This window comes from Oncorhynchus keta, chromosome 6 (assembly GCF_023373465.1).
Source record: "Oncorhynchus keta strain PuntledgeMale-10-30-2019 chromosome 6, Oket_V2, whole genome shotgun sequence".
Classification (NCBI taxonomy): Eukaryota; Metazoa; Chordata; class Actinopteri; order Salmoniformes; family Salmonidae; genus Oncorhynchus; species Oncorhynchus keta.
This window is the reverse complement of record NC_068426.1, coordinates 16,597,408-16,618,050: the sequence shown is the minus strand read 5'-3', so window position 1 is coordinate 16,618,050 and position 20,643 is coordinate 16,597,408. Positions and strand designations below refer to the sequence as shown.

At 44.1% G+C, this 20,643-nt stretch overlaps 2 protein-coding genes across 7 annotated transcripts in view; both read left to right on the top strand.

Annotated features, from left to right (window-relative positions):
- Positions 1-6,277, top strand: part of LOC118385068 (interleukin-13 receptor subunit alpha-2-like) — a 15,064-nt gene extending 8,787 nt beyond the window's left edge. The window contains exons 3-10 of one of the 2 annotated variants that reach the window (XM_035771888.2): positions 394-545; positions 2,836-2,989; positions 3,212-3,332; positions 3,494-3,678; positions 4,733-4,878; positions 5,105-5,246; positions 5,447-5,555; positions 5,647-6,277. In XM_035771888.2, the coding sequence (XP_035627781.1) occupies positions 394-545; positions 2,836-2,989; positions 3,212-3,332; positions 3,494-3,678; positions 4,733-4,878; positions 5,105-5,246; positions 5,447-5,555; positions 5,647-5,761 (1,124 nt within the window). In that variant the 3' untranslated portion in view covers positions 5,762-6,277. Of the gene's footprint in view, positions 1-393; positions 546-2,835; positions 2,990-3,211; positions 3,333-3,493; positions 3,679-4,732; positions 4,879-5,101; positions 5,247-5,446; positions 5,556-5,646 lie in introns of both variants that reach the window. The other variant, XM_035771887.2, reaches the window with a different exon arrangement.
- Positions 5,672-20,643, top strand: LOC118385070 (monocarboxylate transporter 8-like). Of its 5 annotated transcripts, none has more exons than XM_035771892.2 (5): positions 5,672-5,820; positions 16,967-17,383; positions 17,633-17,779; positions 18,627-18,855; positions 19,549-20,643. In XM_035771892.2, the coding sequence occupies exons 2-5, from the start codon at positions 17,048-17,050 to the stop codon at positions 19,827-19,829; spliced, it is 993 nt and encodes a 330-aa protein (XP_035627785.2). In that variant the 5' UTR covers positions 5,672-5,820; positions 16,967-17,047; the 3' UTR covers positions 19,830-20,643. The 5 variants fall into 5 exon arrangements, with proteins under 5 accessions (XP_035627785.2, XP_035627786.2, XP_035627784.2 ...); XM_035771893.2 differs by lacking the exon at positions 5,672-5,820 and adding an exon at positions 15,864-16,432; XM_035771891.2 differs by lacking the exon at positions 5,672-5,820 and adding an exon at positions 16,440-16,657.

Sequence of the window (20,643 nt, the reverse complement as noted above, 5' to 3'; positions counted from 1 at the left end):
CGCCTTCTGGATGGTAGCGGGGTGAACAGCATATGTGGGTACTCCCTTCCAGACCATTGTAAAAGCATTCCAAGTGAATATGGTTGAGAGAATGCCAAGAATGGGCAAAGCTGTCATCAAGGTAAAGGGTGGCTACTTTACAGATTCTAAAATCTATTTGGATTTGTTTAAAACTTTGTTAAATATTATACATGATTACATAATTGTTATTTCATAATTTTGATGTCTTCATTATTATTCTGCAATGTAGAAAATAGTAAAAAATCAAGAAAAAATCATTTACATGTCAAGAAATGTATGTACCAATTGCCCCTTTAATGCTTTCCGCAAGCTTGGTGTCTTTGCTCTATCAACCTTTGACCTGGAAATACTGTGTATCTCATTGACTTTCAGTGGATCCTCCTGAGAACGTTGGGGTTGATGACCTTGGCCACCTTGGGCAGCTCGACATCCACTGGACGTCTCCTGTCAGCCTGACCAACGTGACTGACTGCTCAATGAGATACCACCTGGAATACTTCAACACATACCAGAACAGATGGACTGTAAGTCACTGGACACATAACTAGACATTGCCAAATGTGTACCTGACACACTGGAGGGTTATTCTAGAAACACTTGTACAGTGTTGCCTGTCTGTCAGGACTGTGTGTCCTAAGGCCACTGAGGCCCTGGCCAAGGACACTATGTTCTTATACACAGAATAATAGAAAAAAATGTGGTACACCGTCCATAAACAGCCTGCAAAGACCAGTAATGTTAATATTTCCCCATTTACAGTGGCTTGCGAAAGTATTCACCCACCTTGGCATTTTTCCTATTTTGTTGCCTTACAACCTGGAATTTAAAATTTAAAATATTGGGGGTGGGGGGGGGTGTAATATTGTAATAATCCAACATGCCTACCACCTTGAAGATGCAATATATGTTTTATTGTGAAACAAACAAGAAATAAGACAAAAATGGTGGTTTCCCAGAGTGGTTTCCCCTTAAACCACTCGAGTGTTGCTTTAGCAGTATGCTTAGGGTCATAGTCCTGCTGGAAGGTGAACCTCAAGCCCAGTCTCAAATCTCTGGAAGACTGGAACGGGTTTCCCACAAGAATTTCTCTGTATTTAGCGCCATCCATCATTCCTTCAATTCTGACAAGTTTCCCAGTCCCTGCCAATGGAAAAACATCCCCACAGCATGATGCTGCCACCACCATGCTTCACTGTGGGGATGGTGTTCTCGGAGTGATGAGAGGTGTTGGGTTTTGCGCTAGACATAGCTTTTTCCTTGATGGCCAAAAAGCTACATTTTAGTCTTACCTGACCAGAGTACCTTCTTCCATATGTTTGGGGAGACTCCCACATGCCTTTTGGCGAACACCAGCTCTGTGGAGTGTATGGCTTAAAGCGCTCCTATGGACAGATACTCCAATCTCCGCTGTGGAGCTTTACAGCTCCTTCAGGATTATTGTTTAGGTGGGTGGCCCTCTCTTGGCAGGTTTGTTGTGGTGCCATAATCTTTCCAATTTATAATAATGGTTTTAATATGGCTCCATGGGATGTTCAAAGTTTCTGATATTTTTTTATAGCTCAACCCTGATCTGTACTTCTCCACAACTTTGTCCCTGACCTGTTTGGAGAGCTCCTTGGTCTTCATGGTGCCACTTGCCTGGTGGTGCCACTTGCTTAGTGGTGTTGCATACTCTGGGGCTTTTCAGAACAGGTGTATATATACTGAGATCTGACAGATCATGTGAAACTTAGATTGCACACAGGTGGACTTTATTCAACTAATTCTGTGACTTCTGAAGGTAATTGGTTGCACCAGATCTTATTTAGGGGCTTCAAAGCAAAGGGGGTGAATACATATGCATGCACCACTTTTCTTAAAAATATATTTTTTTTCTTACATTTTTAAAATTATTTTTTTATTTCACTTCACCAATTTTGACTGTTTTGTGTATGTCCATTACATGAAATCCAAATAAAAATCCATTCAAATTACAGGTTGTGATGCAACAAAATAGGAAAAACGCCAAGGGGGATTAATACCTTTGCAAGGCACTGTATTTTATTTAGAGAAGGCAGAGTCCCTCAGCCAAGCAATTGCTTCCGGTCCTGCTGTGTTGAGGGTGAGTAGGCCTCCGCTGAGTTTGTAGATTAGACAGACTTCAAGAATGTGGCGCATGGTTTTGTCCACCCCACAGGCACATTGGGGGCTTTCTTTAATGTTCAGTCGGTGGAGGTTGGCGACGCATGGGCCAGTCCTGAAAATATTGAAGGTGGACTACTCCTTCCTGGGGTGGGTGAAACCAGACTGATGTTGTGTGGGGATAGTGATGAGGTGCTTATCTGTCAGGTCCATTAACCCCCATTATTGTGTCCAGGTCAGATATGTGTTGAAGTCGTCATTGGGTGGGTCTTCCCAGATTGGCTTACTTAATGGGAGGCATATCTTTGGTGGGTTGAGGAGGTCTTATGGAGCAGCAGTTGTGGGGCGTTTTGGACCTTTCCAATCATTCTGTGGGTAGTTTGGCGTCTCCGGATATGTGGGGGGAGTAATGTTTGCCAGGACATGGAGCCAGGGAAGAGGGGTGGATCAAAGTGTGCCTGTGATGATGCGCATGGTGGAATATTTCCCTACAATATTATCCTTTGGCTCTGTTTAGATTTGTGGTTGCTTAGACAACCGCATTTAGCTTCCATTAAATTATACTGTTGTGTTCATGACAGAATCATGAATACATTTTCAATATGATCTGTGTCTATAGCTATTACACCAGAGTGGTGACCAAGTTCCTGAGGTATGAATAACATGAATGTAATATTGTCTGTGTATGAATAGGTGATCAGGACTGTACGGACATGGTACCGTGCTCAGTTTGACCTGGAGAAGGAGGTCAGGGTACGGATCTCAACCGTACTGAGGGGAGCCTGCACTAACGGCACTGAGCTAAAGAGCCCCTTCACAAAGATGGTCCTGCCACCCAATAACACAGGTGAGGTCAGGAGGACAATATTCTTTTGTAGATATGGAGTTGTTTGGTTCGGATTAAATGACACAGATAACCTGACAGAAAGAGGGAGAGACTTCTTTTCTCTCATTATCCTATATATATAGGAAATGATCAATGATAGGGGAGTGCTGTATGGACGGAATTCTCTACAGGCACCATCATGATAATCTATGAATCCCTTCATCTCTTTTGAATTCCTACCAGGTTCAGTTGACTCCAGGGTCCAGGGATTTGGCTGCGTGTTCTACCAGAAGGAGGTCATGGAGTGCACCTGGGAGGTGGGATTAGAGGAGCCAGCCCACTCCAAGCACAGTCTGTACTTTTGGTATGTCACCCTATCATAACATTATGTACATCATAACATATCTCCTGCCATATAAACTACCTACATGTCTGTACCTGTGTAGACTGGTTTCACTGGATTAATATCATCTCTGTGAATGCTGCCCTAAATTGCATTCTGTGGGTGTCTGTGTGCTTCTCCAGGCATCGGGAGATGGAGCAGGCTGAGGAGTGCCCTCAGTACATCCACTCCAATGGGGTCAGGACTGGCTGCACATTCACCAGGGAATCTCTCCCAGAATTCAGTGCTTTCAACATATGTGTGAACAGCTCCTCCCCCAAGGTGGCTTTGAGGTCGGCGTTCTTCTCCCTGCAAGTTCAGAACCACGGTAACACTCACATCAGGCCATGATATGCCTCACCTTTTCAATGCAATACTGCTATTGTTTGGATATTTGCTATTTTCCATAAACATTGTTCAACTGCCCATACAGTTCCTTTCCATAACGTCTTTTAATCAGTGTTAACATATCCAAACAGATATCATCTACTTTATTAACTGGGGATGCGTGTTGCTTTTTATTGTTGCAAACTGGGAGTTTGCAGATTTTGCAGTGAGCGTGTTACGTTCCCCAGTTTCTGTGTTTTTGGGTTTGTTTGTGTATATGTATATTTCAGGAAATGGCTTCCTGGATATTTCCAAACAGCTGATTGGTTGGCCCCATTGCAGATTGGAGCTCTGATCCCGCACTCTTGTTAGGGATACAGCTGTTGGCAATTACCGACTCCTTCATAGCTTGAAAAGCCAGTGTTCCTTTGAGGAAGAGTGTTTCTTGGATGTGATGTGTTGCTCAGAGTTTTATTGAAAGTATTTTGTAGCTGCTACTTCTGAGGTGTGTGTGTGTGTGTGTGTGTGTGTGTGTGTGTGTGTGTGTGCCAATAGGACTCAGTGTTTTTAATTATTGAAAGTGTTCACTTTAAGTTTGTATTATTCTGTTTCATTTGTTCCCAGGGGGGAAGGCACCTTGGGAGTGCTTAGGCAAGAGGCCTGCGGGCATACATATACCCATAGTATGTACTCTGTCTATGCACACTAGGTAAGACCTGGGTGGATCACCCTGTGTATTTTGGATAGTGTGCCAGGTGGTGATAAAAGAGGTAGGAGAGGGGACTCTTAAATGTTCATTTCTTTGGTTCCATCCAGCCCCTTTTCCCCACAATTACCATGTTAAGGAAATAAATTCCCAGGAACAGGTAATATTCTCTGCCATCCTTACCCGCACCTACAATCACATACCTCTTTAACTCCACGGGGAGTTGAGTGTATAGCAGGGTGTTGCATTCCCTCCAAGAAGCTTGCGTAACTGTTTTTTCTCAGTGCACGATACTGGTGATGACATATTTTCTTTGTGAAAACATGACTCCTTTGTGTGTACTCTGCAGTGAAGCCTGCAGCCATAGAGGCAGTTCATCTGGAGGCTGGTCTAGACAGGAGGCTCCAGGTGCACTGGGACTTACCCCATGAAAGTATCCCCAGCCACTGCCTGGAGTATGAGGTGGAAACCAGCGATGGCGGGCAGCAGTTGTTGGTATGCCCTTACCGCGCCCTGTATTTATGACATGCCTGGATTAATTTAATTTAGTTCATATAGCAATATATCTTTTCACACCTTTTAATGTTTTGACGCATAACATAGTGGAATAATTGATAGGTACTTCGAAGACTCTTTGAAGAAGCAAATTCTATTGTTATTGGTTAGAGAACAAACTTTCTGAAGTTTTCCTAAAATCTGATACTGTTCCTGTCACCAGAAGCAAAGGAATGTAACCAGGGAGATGACCTTCACTTTCCTCTCAATGGATGGAGCTCACTGCTTCCGGGTCAGGTCCAGGGTGCACCACTACTGTGCTGACAGAGGCTTCTGGAGTGATTGGAGTCGTTGGTTCTGTCACCCAGGTAACATTGTGGTTAAACATTTCTACACACAGAAATTATATCCTTAAATGCAATTTATAGAGTTGCCTGTTCCTTTTCCATGCAAATGCCTCACTTTTCCATAACAAAACTCGTACTAATTACTAGATCAATGCACTTTCTTCCACGTCTCCCCCTGTAAGAATGGATATTTGAACCCATCTCTTTTTCCCTTGATATAGAGCAACCTCCTGGCTTTGTGTCAGATGCTGTGGTTGTCTGTGCGCTGGTCATCGTGGTCATCATCTCCATGGTGGTCCTGTCTCTGTGTGGCCTGGCACTCTGGACAAAGTGAGTACACACACACACACACACAATCCACATAGCTAACACTGAAAGACTGGTGAAGAATCATTGCAAATCTTAATCTACTCTCTCTTAGGTGTAAAGGCAGAGAGGGGAAAACAATGCATTTCTGTCCCCTGCACAAACTGATGGAATACTCCAAAGGACTCACTGCTTGTGATCCTTTTCCCAATAAAACAAGGAACAAGTAGTAGCCTTTGCAAGCATTACCTGGGGGCACACAAACCACGAAGACATAGAAGTTACACAGGTGATTAACACACACGCTCCTACGCACCCACACACCCTTATGCACAAAAAATGAGGAAGAGACAGTAATATTGATATGTATACTGATATTAATCTCTTACGTACTGATGTGTTCAACTTAATGTTGCTCAATACAACATTAAATAGTCTTGCCTAACTATTTATGCAAAGACTCCAGGCATTAAGTTGCACAGTATATCATTTTAAAAAATGCCACAGCTCTTTATACCCATTTTGTTTACTTACTACATGTATTTTAAATCACAAATTATACTGAAGTAATTGTTTGTAGTAGTTTGCCATTGTATAAAGTTGAATGCCATTGTATAAAGCTGAATATATCTTAAGTCCTTTGCATAGAATTCCCAAGCCTGTTAACATTAAATGTGTTGAATGGTGTTGTGAAGTCATGTTTTATAAAACTATGCTTCTTGTCTATACCTATAAAGATGTGTATTGTATTTGTAGCGATTGCTGTTTCAGAGCGCTTGAGGGGTATGGTACCATGTGGCCAGTCATGGCGACTAAGTGTACATTGTTGCTCTTACAATGACATGTTGCTGAAATGACTTTATTTCATTGCCTCAACTGGCCATATATTTGAAATAAGTTTCTGGAAATTCCTCCAATTCCAGTAGGAGTCCTTTATCCACCTCGAAACAGACTAGAGAATGATGCGCTCCCAGATACACATTCTCATTTTAATTTCAACCATTTTATATCTATGATGTACTAAGTGCATCTCTGTCCCACTTATTGCAGAATCATTGACCTATATTCTAAACTTCACATTTGTTTCTGGTGTTCTCCCTAAGATCTGGGAAGCAGCATGTCCTCCCTCTACACAAAGGAGATCTTTCCGACTTAGATAAATTGGATGGTAGTGATCTTGCCTCAAGTTTTAAAATCCCTGGCCAACTCTCAGCTAAGAACTTTATTCAACTTCTCATTCTATTCTAAACTTGGCAAAAAAAGAAACTTCCTCTCACTGTCAACTGTTTATTTTCAGCAAACTTAACCTGTTTAAATATTTGTATAAACATTAGATTCAACAACTGAGGCACAAACTGAACAAGTTCCACAAAACATGTGACTAACAAATGGAATAATGTGTCCCTGAACAAAGGGGGAGGGGCAAAAGTATCTGGTGTGGCCACCAGCTGCATTAAGTACTGCAGTGCATCTCATGTACTGCACACAGAATGATCAGTACGGCTGGTGGCATTGTAATGCTGGAGGGTCATGTCAGGATGAGCCAGCAGGAGGGGTACCACATGAGGAAGGAGGATATCTTCCCTGTAACGTACAACTTTGAGATTGCTTGCAGTGACGACAAGCTCAGTCCGATGATGCTATGACACACCACCCCAGACCATGACGGACCGTCCACCTCAATTGATCCCACTCCAGAGTACAGGCCTCGTTGTAACGCTCATTCCTTTGACGATAAACTCAAATCTGACAATCACTCCTGGTGACACAAAACCGCGACTTGTCAGTGAAGAGCACTTTTTACCAGTCCTGTCTGGTCCAGCGACGGTAGGTTTGTGCCCATAGGCGACGACGTTGCTGTGATGTCTGTTGAGGACCTGCCTTACAACAGGCCTACAATCCCTCAGTCCAGCCTCTCTTAGCCTATTGCGGACAGTCTGAGCACTGTTCGTTCCTGGAATAACTTGGGCAGTTGATGTTGCCATCCTGTACCTGTCCTGCAGGTGTGATGTTCAGATGTGCTGATCCTATGCAGGTGTTGTTACACGTGGTCTGCCACTGCGAGGATGACCAGCTGTCCGTCCTGTCTCCCTGTAGCGCTGTCTTAGGCATCTCACAGTACGGACATTGCAATTTATTGCCCTGGCCACATTGCAGTCCTCATGCCTTCTTGCAGCATGCCTAAGGCACGTTCATGCAGATGAGCAGGGACCCTGGGCATCTTTCTTTTGGTGTGTTTCAGAGTCTGTAGAAAAGGCCTCTTTGGTGTCCTAAGTTTTCATAACTGTGACCTTTATACCGTCTGTAAGCTGTTAGTGTCTTAATGACCGTTCCACAGGTGCATGTTCATTAATTGTTTATGGTTCATTGAACAAGCATGGGTAACGGTGTTTAAACCCGTTTACAATGAAGATCTGTGAAGTTATTTGGATTTTTACGAAATATCTTTGAAAGACAGGGTCCTGAAAGGGGATGTTTCTTTATTTGCTGAGGTTAAATGTACACCAGTTTGGTTTTAGACCTGGACATAGCACTATTTCAGCTGCTACGCTTGTTCTAGATGTGTTAAATTGCTTAAATAATCAAAACCATTGTGCTGCCTTATTTGTAGACCTTTCCAAGGCCTTCGACACAGTTGATCATTACATTCTCATTCAAAGGCTCACGGAAATAGGCCTGGATCAGGCTTTCTTGCATGTGGTTTGACCAGTTTGCCTGGAGCTAGGCCCATCTCCCAGCTAGCCGAAGAGGTCCTTCAGCCAATTCTTGAACTACAATACCTATTTGCCAATTGGCCTGGACCCTTTTACTGCCGACACGGAGCCCCGCCAATCCATCACGACTGGTCTACCGACGTAACCGTCCGAGGGGGTCTCAACAAGCTATTCTGTTGCGATGTCGCCGAAGAACCATCTACTAGCCCCGGCCAGCTAGCTTTTCTGAACGCTGTGTCCCCTGCTCGCCTAGCGTAGTAGTGTCTACTGAACATCAACCTGACTCATCTATTACTGCTCTTTTGACCCTATGATCACTCAGCTACACAGCTGATGCCCCCTGGACTGTTTCAATAACACGGTACCTCATTTTATTTACCTGTTGGCCTCAAACTCAGGTTCTGTATGTACCTCATTAACCCGCTCTGCCTATTCATCGCCATTTACCCGTTGTTGTCTTAGATCTTCTGATCAACACCTGTGTTTGCTTTATGCCTGTCTAATGTCTATGCCTTGTCTACTGCTGTCTTGGCTAGTTCTTACTGTTTTATTTCACTGTAGAGCCCTCAGTCCTGCTCAAAATGCCTTCGCCCTTTTTGTCCCACCCCACACACATGCGCAGACCTCACCTGGCATAACTGGTGCCTCCAGAGACGAAACCTCTCTCATTGTCACTCAACGCCTAGGTTTACGTCCACTGTACTTGCATCCTACCATACTATTATCTGTATATTATGCCCTGAATATATTCTACCATGCCCAGAAATCTTTTATTCTCTGTCCCCAATGCACTAGACGACCAGTTCTTATAGCCTTTAGTCGTACGCTTATCCTCTGTTCCTCTCCTCTGGTGTAGTAGAGGTGAACCCAGGCCCTGTAGCCCCCAGTTCCACTCCTATTACCCAGCCTCCTCCCTACGTGTTTTTAATTCACTGCTTTAGCAAACTCCGCCAACCCGGATGTCCTAGCCATGTCTGAATCCTGGCTTAGGGAGGCCACCAGAAATTCAACATTTTGGGACCACCCATACGTAGAATGTATGCACACATGACTGTAAGTCGCTTTGGATAAAAGCGTCAGCTAAATGGCATTTATTATTATTATTATTAACTGCCAAAGGGGGTGGAGTTGCAATCTACTGCAGAGACAGCCTGCAGAGTTCTGTCTTGCTATCCAGTTATGTGCCCAAACAGTTTGAGCTTCTACTTTTAAAAACCCACCTCTCCAGAAATAAGTCTCTCACTGTTGCCGTCTGTTATAGACCCCCCTCAGCCCCCAGCTGTGCCCTGGACACCATATGTGAATTAATTGCCACTGATTTATCTTCAGAGTTTGTACTGTTAGGTGACCTAAACTGGGATATGCTTAACACCCCGGCCGTCCTACAATCTAAGCTAGATGCCCTCATTCTCACACATAATATAAAGGAACCTACCGGGCACAACCCTAAATGCGTAAACACGGACACGCTCATAGATATCATCCTGACCAACCTGCCCTCTAAATACACCTCTGCTGTCTTCAACCAGGATCTCAGCGATCACTGCCTCATTGCCTGCGTCCGTAATGGGTCCACGGTCAAACGATCACCCCTCATCACTGTCAAACTCTCCCTAAAACACTTCAGCGAGCAGGCCTTTCTAATCGACCTGGCCCGGCTCTCCTGGAAGGATATTGACCTCATTCCGTCAGTAAAGGTTGCCTGGTTATTCTTTAAGTGCTTTCCTCACCATCTTAAATAAGCATGCCCCGTTCAAAAAATGTAGAACTAAGAACAGATACTGCTCTTGGTTCACTCCAGACCTGACTGCCCTTGACCTGCACAAAAACATCCTGTGCCGTACTGCATTAGCATCGAATAGCCCCCGCAATATGCAGCTTTTCAGGGATGTTAGGAACCAATATACACAGACAGTTAGGAAAGCAAAGGCTAGCTTTTTCAAACATAAATTTGCATTCTATCCATGGAGAATAAGAGCACCTCCTCCCAGCCGCCCACCGCACTGAGGCTAGGAAACAATGTCACCACCAATTAATCTATGATAATCGAGAATTTCAAAAAGCATTTTTCTACGGCTGGCCATGCTTTCCACCTGGCTACCCCTACCCCGGTCAACAGCTCTGCACTCCCCACAGCAACTTGCCCAAGCCTTCCCCATTTCTCCTTCACCCAAATCCAGATAGCTGATGTTCTGAAAGAGCTGCAAAATCTGGACCCCTGTCAAATCAGCTGGGCTAGACAATCTGGACCATCTCTTTCTAAAATTATCCGCTGCAATTGTTGCAACCCCTCTTTCTTTCATATCGTCTGAGATCCCTAAAGATTGGAAAGCTGATGCGGTCATCCCCCTCTTCAAAGGGGGGAGACACTCTAGACCCAAACTGTTAGATCTATGTCCATCCTGCCCTGCCTTTCTAAAATCTTCTAAAGCCAAGTTAACAAACAGATCACCGACCATTTCGAATCTCACCGTACCTTCTCCCCTGTGCAATCTGGTTTCCTAGCTGGTCATTGGTTCATCGCAGCCACGCTCAAGGTCCTAAACAAAATCATAACTGCCATAAATAAAAGACAATACTGTGGAGCCGTCTTTATCGACCTGGCCAAGGCTTTCAACTCTGTCAATCACCGTATTCTTATCGGCAGACTCAACAGCCTTGGTTTCTCAAATGACTGTCCCGTCTGGTTCACCAACTACTTCTCAGATAGAGTTTAGTGTGTCAAATTGGCGGGCCTGTTGTCTGCACCTCTGGCAGTCTCTATGGGGGTGCCACAGGGTTACATTTTTGGGCTGACTCTTTTCTCTGTATACATTAATGATGTCGCTCTTGCTGCTGGTGATTCTCTGATCCACCTCTACACAGACGACACCATTCTGTATACTTCTGGCCCTTCTTTGGACACTGTGTTAACAAACATCCAGATGAGCTTCAATGCCATACAACACACCTTCTGTGGCCTCCAACTGCTCTTAAATGAAACTAAAACCAAATGCATGCTCTTTAACCGATCGCTGCCCGCCCGTCTGGCGTCACTACTCTGGATGGTTGTGAATATGTGGACAACTACAAATACCTAGGTGTCTGGTTAGACTGTAAACTCACATTAAGCATCTCCAATCCAAAATTAAATCTAGAATCGGCTTCCTATTTCGCAACAAAGCCTCCTTCACTCATGCTGCCAAACATACCCTTGTACAATTGACTATTCTACCGATCCTTGACTTCGGCCATGTAATTTACAAAATATCCTCCAACACTCTACTCAGACTGCATCCATTTTGCTATCATAGTGCCATCTGTTTTGTCACCAACGCCCCATCACTGCGACCTGTATGCTCTCGTTGGCTGGCCCTCGCTACATATTCGTCGCCAAACCCACTGTCTCCAGGTCATCTATAAGTCTTTGTTAGGTATCCACCTTATCTCAGCTCACTGGTCACCATAGCAGCACGCACCCGTAGCACGCGCTCCAGCAGGTTTATTTTACTGGTCATCCCCGAAGCCTCCCTTGGTCAGCCTTTTCTTCCAGTTCTCTGCTGCCAGTGACTGGAATGAATTGCAATAATCACTGAAGCTTCAGTGTTATCTCCCTCTCTAGCTTTAAGCATGAGCTGTCAGAGCAGCTTACTGATCATTGCACTTGTACACAGCCCATCTGTAAATAGCCCACCCAACTACCTCATCCCCATATTGTTTTGTTTTTGCTCCTTTGCAACCAGTATCTCTACTTGCACATTCATCTTCTGCACATCTATCACTCCAGTGTTTAATTGCACAATTGTAATTATTTCACCACTATGGCCTATTTATTGCCTTACCTCCCTGATCTTACTACATTTGCACACATTGTGTATAGATTTTTCTGTTGTGTTATTGACTGTACATTTGTTTATCCCATGTGTAACCGTTTTTTTTTTTGGCGCACTGCTTTTCTTTATCTTGGCCAGGTCCCAGTTGTAAATGAGAACTTGTTCTCAACTGGCCTACCTGGTGAAATAAAATAAAAAAACGTCTCAAGGCTTAAAAATCCTTCTTTAACCTGTCTCCTCTTCATCTACACTGATTGAAGTGGATTTAATAAGTGATAACAAGGGATCATAGCTTTCACCTGGGTTCATCTATTCAGTCTATGTCATAGAAAGAGCAGGTGTTCTTAAGTTTGTATACTCTGTGTATGTGGTTCTCTAATTCTCACACAAATGTTTCAGATGGACCACATATATATTTAGTTATTGGATGGTTCTCCCATTGATCGGGTTCCCTCCTATAAATATCTGGCCTTTTGGATTGACTAAGATTTAAAGTATATGGATGAGCTAGTTAAAAAGCTAATCTTTAAAGTGAGCTTCTGTGTGGGCTTCTGTTTTAGAAATAGATCTGGCCTGTCCCTAAATAGCAGGAACCAGATTGTACAATACATTCCATGCCTTTTCTTGACTATGGGGGTAAACCATTTACCAGAATGTAAGACTACTCTTAAATTTTTGGTATGCTGTGGATGAGGTAGTAGAATAAATATTACACCACCACAGTTCCTTCTTTTACATTTTTGTAGTTCTTTCCAGTATGATTGTTCTCCCTGTTGTGAAGGTTTGGAGTCCCTGGGTGGCATGGAGCCCACCTGGTGTAGGATAGGAGTTGCTGAGAGGACCAGATGGTTTATAATAATGCTTTGCTCTGTTTTACTCTGCTTTCCATGACCAAAGTTTTATCCTATATCTTACATGTCATTAAAAACGTTTTCTGTTATGGGTGTCAAAAGGGGGAGACTAAAGTATATATCACTTGTTGATTTATTTTTTTCTTGTTTGATTTTTATTTTCTGTTCTGTAAAAAATAAATAATAATGTTTTATTAATAATAAATTAAATGCTATTAACATATTACAATGTTGGGACCGCTGAAATAAAGGATAATGAGTGACACCCTAGGGGGTGTCAAAAGGGGGACTTAAATTTAACACCATTTTCTTTTATTCGGTTTTTAAATGAGCTGTTGTTCTCTTTTGACATGAGGGTTTTAAGTTCCTAGGTGGCTGGTAGCCAATCTAGTACATAGTGGGATCGAATGGAGGACATGAAGGTATTTTAAACTTTGTAACTGTTATATGATTCATTGCTGAATTTTTATTCACACCCTTGGGTGTGTGAAAAGGGGGATTGTGGGATTCTGTGTTTTACATTATAGCCATTACCATATATATGATTAAATATTATCTGATGTTCGCTCTGTGAGGTATCTGCATTTGTGCACTTGAGCATCATCATGAGATGAAACAACTGCTTGCTACATCTACTTGCCTGTTTGTGTGTGTGACAAGAACTGAGTAACATGGTGTGACCTGCATGTTGCAAAACTGTAGATAACAGCCCAGCAGATGCTTTGTACTTGTGTTTGTATGTGACAATATTGAGCACATGGTGTGACTTGCTGTATCTTACAAAGTTGTGGTTAATCAGGTATAGGGGGGTTGGTCATCACAAGGTTTAACTGAGATGGAAAAATACTGAACAACACAATAGCAGGAACTGAGCAACTGTTATAACTAGTCTGCGATACCAGAACAGTAAGAATCTATACATCGACAGAGGGAGGACTTCAAGAAGCGCCAAGAGGCGGGAACCAGCCTGAGCAAGTCTAAACCATGCTCAGTCTCTACTGTGATAGGCCAACAGACGGGTTGGAACTATGTCTATCTCAGTATAAGAACACTGTTTACATACATCCTGTCAGTTCCCTGTTCTGCCCTGCGTGGTATTATAGTGAGCCCGTATATACGAAAGTTGCATTTGCCATTTATTGTTTAGCTGATAAAAAATACATAGTATACAATCGGAGACTCATTGTTATATTTATCCTGATACCAGATTCGAATTTACGCAACTCTAACAGTATGTATTAATTTGTTGATGTCCATGTCACGAATAACAATTCTTTATTATATGTTCAACATTTGCTAAATGTGATATATGTTACGAATTTGCAAAACATATGAATTCTAGCTAGGTGGCAAACATTAGCTAGCTGGCTAACATTGGCTAGGCTAAGGGTTAAATTTAAGGGGCGGCAGGTAGCCTAGTGGTTAGAGTGTTGGGCCAGTAACTGAAAGTTAATAGCCTATTGTCCGTAACCTAGGCTATAGACTATTGTCCGTAACTTAGGCTATAGCCTATTGTCCGTAACTTAGGCTATAGCCTATTGTCCGTAACCTAGGCTATAGACTATTGTCCGTAACTTAGGCTATAGCCTATTGTCCGTAACCTAGGCTATAGCCTATTGTCCGTAGCCTAACCTAGGCTATAGCCTATTGTCCGTAGCCTAACCTAGGCTATAGCCTATTGTCCGTAGCCTAACCTAGGCTATAGCCTATTGTCCGTAGCCTAACCTAGGCTATAGCCTATTGTCCGTAACCTAGGCTATAGCCTATTGTCCGTAACCTAGGCTATAGCCTATTGTCCGTAACCTAGGCTATAGCCTATTGTCCGTAACCTAGGCTATAGCCTATTGTCCGTAACCTAGGCTATAGCCTATTGTCCGTAACCTAGGCTATAACCTATTGTGCACGGGAACAACTGGAAGAGAGGCGCCAGAGTTGTGTCGCCGAAGAAGTTAAATATTATCTCGTTCTTAGGCCACTCATTAGCTAAATAGTAGGTCTATAAATATTTACCTGTCAAAGTGCAAGGAAACAAAGTGAACATCTTATGAAATGGCAGATCTGTGCGTTCCTCCAGGCTGCACTCTGCAGTCCCTGGAGGCTCAGCCATGCAAAGCTCCACTATTGATTAGTCCTATGTTTTTAGACAACATTATTCTAATTATAGGCTTCCACAACACAGTGCAATGAGGAATGTGTCATTGTTATCTAGTGAGTAGGCCTACACTATTATTGGCCAGGGCTGTAAACTGCAGTGATGTGAGCTAAAACGTCCTGCTTGGAATGCTTCATGCTGAAATCACTGCCTTTGCTCCCTTCAAACTCACAGCCAGTTCTTTTGGTTTCCGTATTTTACATTCAGCAAGCAAGAGAAAGCTGGAATCTCTCCTAGATAGGCGGTAGGCTAGTAGTAGAAAATGAAATGCTTGAAATAAGATAAGTGTACAACAAGCTATTGTAGGCCTAGTCTAGACTCCAAGAGCTGAAGAGTAATTATTAGGAATAATACTGCGTTGAATGGCGTGTATATTTTTGAAATATTTTTGAATCCGATTATGAAATGACAGGCAGCCTAGGATAAACATATCGCTTGAAAAGGAGAACAACTCATAGGCATACCGATAGTCCAGTCATCCGCATGGACTGTTGTCCTCCCCATTAGGTAGCAGCATCTCCTCCAACGACCCGATTTCATCCATTCACTTTTCTGCTTTAAGGAACCATCTTCTTTCCACTCCAAAATTCAATTGAACTTTTCTAAACTCTCTTCAGTGTACAGAGACAGCAAATATATCCTTAAATTGTTGTGAAGATAACTTTTTTTCACAAGCTGTGGTCCTTGTGTAATTGTGCAATGCCATACTTGTTGTTTAATGGTGCTGTCAAGACAACTGGGAACTCTGGGGGGGGGGGCAAGATCAAATCATGACATCAGTGATCTTCAGGTTGGAAAATCGGCGCTCTAGAAAGATACCTGAGTTTCTGACTTGGAATTCCAAGTTATACGACAATTCAAAACTATTTTTGCCAGTCGGTGGTCATTTTTTTCCTGAGTTCTCAGTTGTCTTGAACGCACTGAAGTCAGAGTTCTGAGTTCCCAGTTGTTTTGAATGCAGCAATAAACAAAACATTTTTTTCTACCACTGTAGTGCGTTAGCTCCCTACCGCAACACTACAAGCCTATTTGGTTCGTCACAAACTCTAAACACCCATGTTCTGGATAAGCCAAGCACGAAGAGGGACTAATGGAACAGTCAATGGAAAGGGGAAAGTGAAATGCCCATGAGGCCGGGCTCAGCGAGGGGAATGAGAAAGAGAGACCAGGGTCATGCATCAAAGTTACACAGTCAAATTCAATTAGCAAATTCGATTATAAATGACATGAACCCACCCTGGACTAAACCTTTTTTTGAGTATTTGTTAGTGCTGAGCGATTAACCGAAATGTAGTTATTTTGGGGTTTTAAACAACTAATTAACCGACATCAGTTTATTATTTGAATACCATTTAGTTCATTTCTTTCTTCTGTGAGCTATCTATTTATTTCATTTATTCATTGCAGTTCCTCAATGGATAAAGCCCAAACTGTGTGATGTAGTAGGGAGTTGTAGTTTCCAACAGGTCAATATTGTACGTTGTTTAGCGAAGAAAACATGGTCATTAACTAGATTGACCATAATCCATTGCGCGCCTACTTGTCCAGAGACAGAGAGAACTCGCAATCGAGAGGGATAGAGAAAAGTTGCTTCGCGGTATATCGCTACTTGACAATACATGATCTAAGTGATTGATAGTTGGTATTCAGCAGTCATAAAAGCCTTATTTACTTTGAAGAACTACTAAAACAGTGATTTTGTCAGACAGCATAGACAGCAGCTCTATAGAGATGAGATGATAACTTGGAATTAAATAATAAAGTTAGTAATATACACATCTGAAATATGTTATTAAAGTAAAGTAATGTGAATAAATGATGGTTAATAAATAATAAGCCGTCATGGGCAGTCACGTCCACATGGGACTTGTATTAGGCCTAATTGTTTTATTCTGTGTTGTTACAGCATTCAATTGTCTTCTTGCCTTCTCTGGTGACCCTGGGACACTACTTCCCTCAACGCCTCGGCCTGGTCAACGGGGTGGTGATGGCAGGCAGCAGTGTTTTCTCCATAAGCCTGCCTGCCCTGCTGGAGGAGGTGGGGACACCGCTGGGCCTCAGCACCACCTTTCAGATCCTCAGTGCCCTCATGCTAATCCAGGCAGCCCTGGCATTCTCCTTCTGCTCACGCCTTTACCACAGGAATTTGTCCACTAACACGGCCCAGCTTTCATCTGCCAACCTGAGCAGTGGCTGGCAGCAGGGCCTGACACAGACCAGGAGGTACTGCAACCTGGGAGTGTTTCACCTCCCTAATTACAGGGTGTGGGCTTTTGGGGTGGCTACGGCTATGCTGGGCAACTTTGTGCCCTACATTTACCTGGTGAGTTAGCTGTGTAATTATTTTAATTTTGATCATTTAGGACGGGATTTAATCTGAGGCGTTTTGTAGAGCACGTGACATTTAAAGGTCATTTCCGATTGATCTGACATATGCACATTAAACTTGAATGCTACACTACGAACTTGGAAACATTCCCTTTTTCAACTCTGGCCTTACCTTTTGTTAATATTGATTGTTCGACAATACCTGGCCAGTGATTCAGTGTATCCTATTGATGCCTCTTGTCAGATGAGTTTTGTGAAGGAGCAGTTTGTGGAGACGCCAGTGAAGGAGTGGGTCCTCCTGGTGTGTATCGGGGTGACCTCCTGCGTAGGACGCCTGCTGTTTGGCAGGGTGGGAGACCTGCTCCATGGGGCACGCAAGATCTACCTTCAGGTAAACCACATCCAACAGAACATACACTACATGACCAAAAATAAGTATGTCGACACCTGCTTGTCAAACATCTCATTTCAAGGTCATGGGCATTAATATGGAGTTGGTCCCCCATTTGCTGCTATAACAGCTTCCACTCTTCTGGGAAGGCTTTCCTCTAGATGTTGGAACATTGCTGCTGGGACTTAATTCCATTCAGCAACAAGAGCATTAGTGAGGTCGGGCACTGATATTGGGTAATTAAGCCTGGCTCGCAGTCGGCGTTCCAATTCACCCCAATTCATCCCAAAACCCAGATTCGTCGATCGCACTGCCAGATGGTGAAGCGTGATTCATCACTCCAGACAACGCGTTTCTACTTCTCCAGAGTCCAATGGCGTCGAGCTTTACACCACTCCAGCCGACGATTGGCATTGCGCATGATGATCTTAGGCTTGTGTGTTGAAATACATAGATTAATATTCTTATTTGTATATAGTGTGTGGGTCTTTCATTAAAATGCTGTATACAGCATCATGTAGACATTATAAAGGGCCATATTTCTTCAAGTAAAACAATGTCCAGTTGTATGCACTTTCTTTTGTAAAAACAAACATAATAGGTTATGTCTGGGCCGTGAATTCCTTGTGTTTTTTTAATATGGCATGTGCGCTGATTGAGTTTGACACTCCTTGACATAGGAAGTACCGTGACTAGATAAGAGAGGAACACAGTCCTCCCCTGGATGGCGTGGCGACTGTACACTCTAATAGTCTGAGGTTGTGCTTAGAACTAAATGTTGAACAGGATTAGAATGAAATAGTGGTGTACAAACCTCTTTAACCCCGTCCTTGTCATCATCCTCCAGGCAGGCTCCTTCATGGTGCTTGGCATGGCGTCTATGCTGGTCCCTCTGTGTGTCAGGTTTGAGGGGCTGGTTGCAGTGTGTCTACTGCTAGGGCTGTGTGACAGCTGCGTCATCACCCTCATGGCCCCTGTGACATTTGAACTGGTGGGCCCCCAGAGAGCCTCCCAGGCCATCGGCTACCTGATGGGCCTAATGGCCCTCCCCATGACCGCCGGACCCCCCCTCGCAGGTCTCACCTCCTTTCGGATAGTAATTCAAATGGCCACTAACCACTGTGTCATTGTCTCAGATACAAATTATTACTGTTTTATTATCCTGTATCCCTTGTGTAACCCTTACATATCAATTGGATATACACTGACCAAAAATATGAACACAACATGTAAAGTGATGGTCCCATGTTTCATGAGCTGATGATTATTTCTGTCTGTAATAAAGCCCTTTTGTGGGGAAAAACTAATTCTGATTGGCTTGACCTGGCTCCCCAGTGTCGGCTTGCCAAGTGAATGGGCCTCTGCACTCCCGGCTCACCCATGGCCGCATACCTGTCCAGTCATGTGAACTCCATAGATTAGGGCCTAATTAATAATAATATATGCCATTTAGCTGACGCTTTTATCCAAAGCGACTTACAGTCATGTGTGCATACATTCTATGTATGGGTGGTCCCGGGAATCGAACCCACTACCCTGGCGTTACAAGCGCCATGCTCTACCAACTGAGCCACAGCTGTAACTCAGTAAAATCTTTGAAATTGTCACATGTTGCGTTTATATTTTTGTTCAGTATATATTAGTATCATCAGTACTGTATCCACATGAGCCTTATTGTAAATTGTTTAATGTTTCTGCCTGTGTGAATCACCTTGAAGTTCTCCTCAATGGTGCCTCTCTGTGTGATAATGAGTTTTGTGTCTTCGCAGGGCTACTCCATGACCACTTTGGAGATTACCACATGGCCTTCTACCTGGCTGGGGTTCCTCCCATGGTCGGCGGTGTCCTACTCTTCTTTGTCCCGAATGTTCATCAATGCCCGCTGGAGGGCCAGCAAGAAACCCTCCCCAGACCCAGCCCCGACCTCCAGCTATCACCCCTGGCTCGGACTAACAGTCCCCTCCCATCCCTGGTCACCAGCTGCCCCCAACCAGCCCTGACTAATAGTCCCCTCCCATCCCTGGTCACCAGCTCCCCCAACCAGCCCTAACTAATAGTCCCCTCCCATCCCTGGTCACCAGCTCCCCCCCAACCAGCCCTGACTAATAGTCCCCTCCCATCAATGGTCACCAGCTCCCCCAACCAGCCCTGACTAATAGTCCCCTCCCATCCCTGGTCACCAGCTCCCCCCAACCAGCCCTGGCTAATAGTCCCCTCCCATCCCTGGTCACCAGCTCCCCCCAACCAGCCCTAACTAATAGTCCCCTCCCATCCCTGGTCACCAGCTCCCCCCAACCAGCCCTGACTAATAGTCCCCTCCCATCAATGGTCACCAGCTCCCCCCAACCAGCCGTGACTAATAGTCCCCTCCCATCCCTGGTCACCAGCTCCCCCCAACCAGCCCTGGCTAATAGTCCCCTCCCATCCCTGGTCACCAGCTCCCCCCCAACCAGCCCTAACTAATAGTCCCCTCCCATCAATGGTCACCAGCTCACCCCAACCAGCCCTGGCTAATAGTCCCCTCCCATCCCTGGTCACCAGCTCCCCCCCAACCAGCCCTAACTAATAGTCCCCTCCCATCAATGGTCACCAGCTCACCCCAACCAGCCCTGGCTAATAGTCCCCTCCCATCCCTGGTCACCAGCCCCCCAAACAGCCCTGACTAATAGTCCCCTCCCATCTCTGGTCATCACCATCGCTGCCACAACTCAAGAATGTTGCCAGCAGTAACCAAGTGAGAGGCCACTGCGGTGAAGACACTGACAAGTCAGAGATCCCATAAGATGTATAATGAGTGAAGTCTTGTTCCATGATATTCCAAGGGACATTTGTTATAAACATCATTAAACCACCAGTTTAAAGTT

Coding starts and splice junctions, on each gene's coding strand:
- LOC118385070 (XM_035771892.2), top strand. CDS start 17,048: ATGGCAGGCAGCAGTGTTTTCTCCATAAGCCTGCCTGCCCTGCTGGAG. Junction 17,780..18,626: donor CACGCAAGATCTACCTTCAG/GTAAACCACATC, acceptor ATCATCCTCCAG/GCAGGCTCCTTCATGGTGCT. Junction 18,856..19,548: donor CGCCGGACCCCCCCTCGCAG/GTCTCACCTCCT, acceptor GTGTCTTCGCAG/GGCTACTCCATGACCACTTT.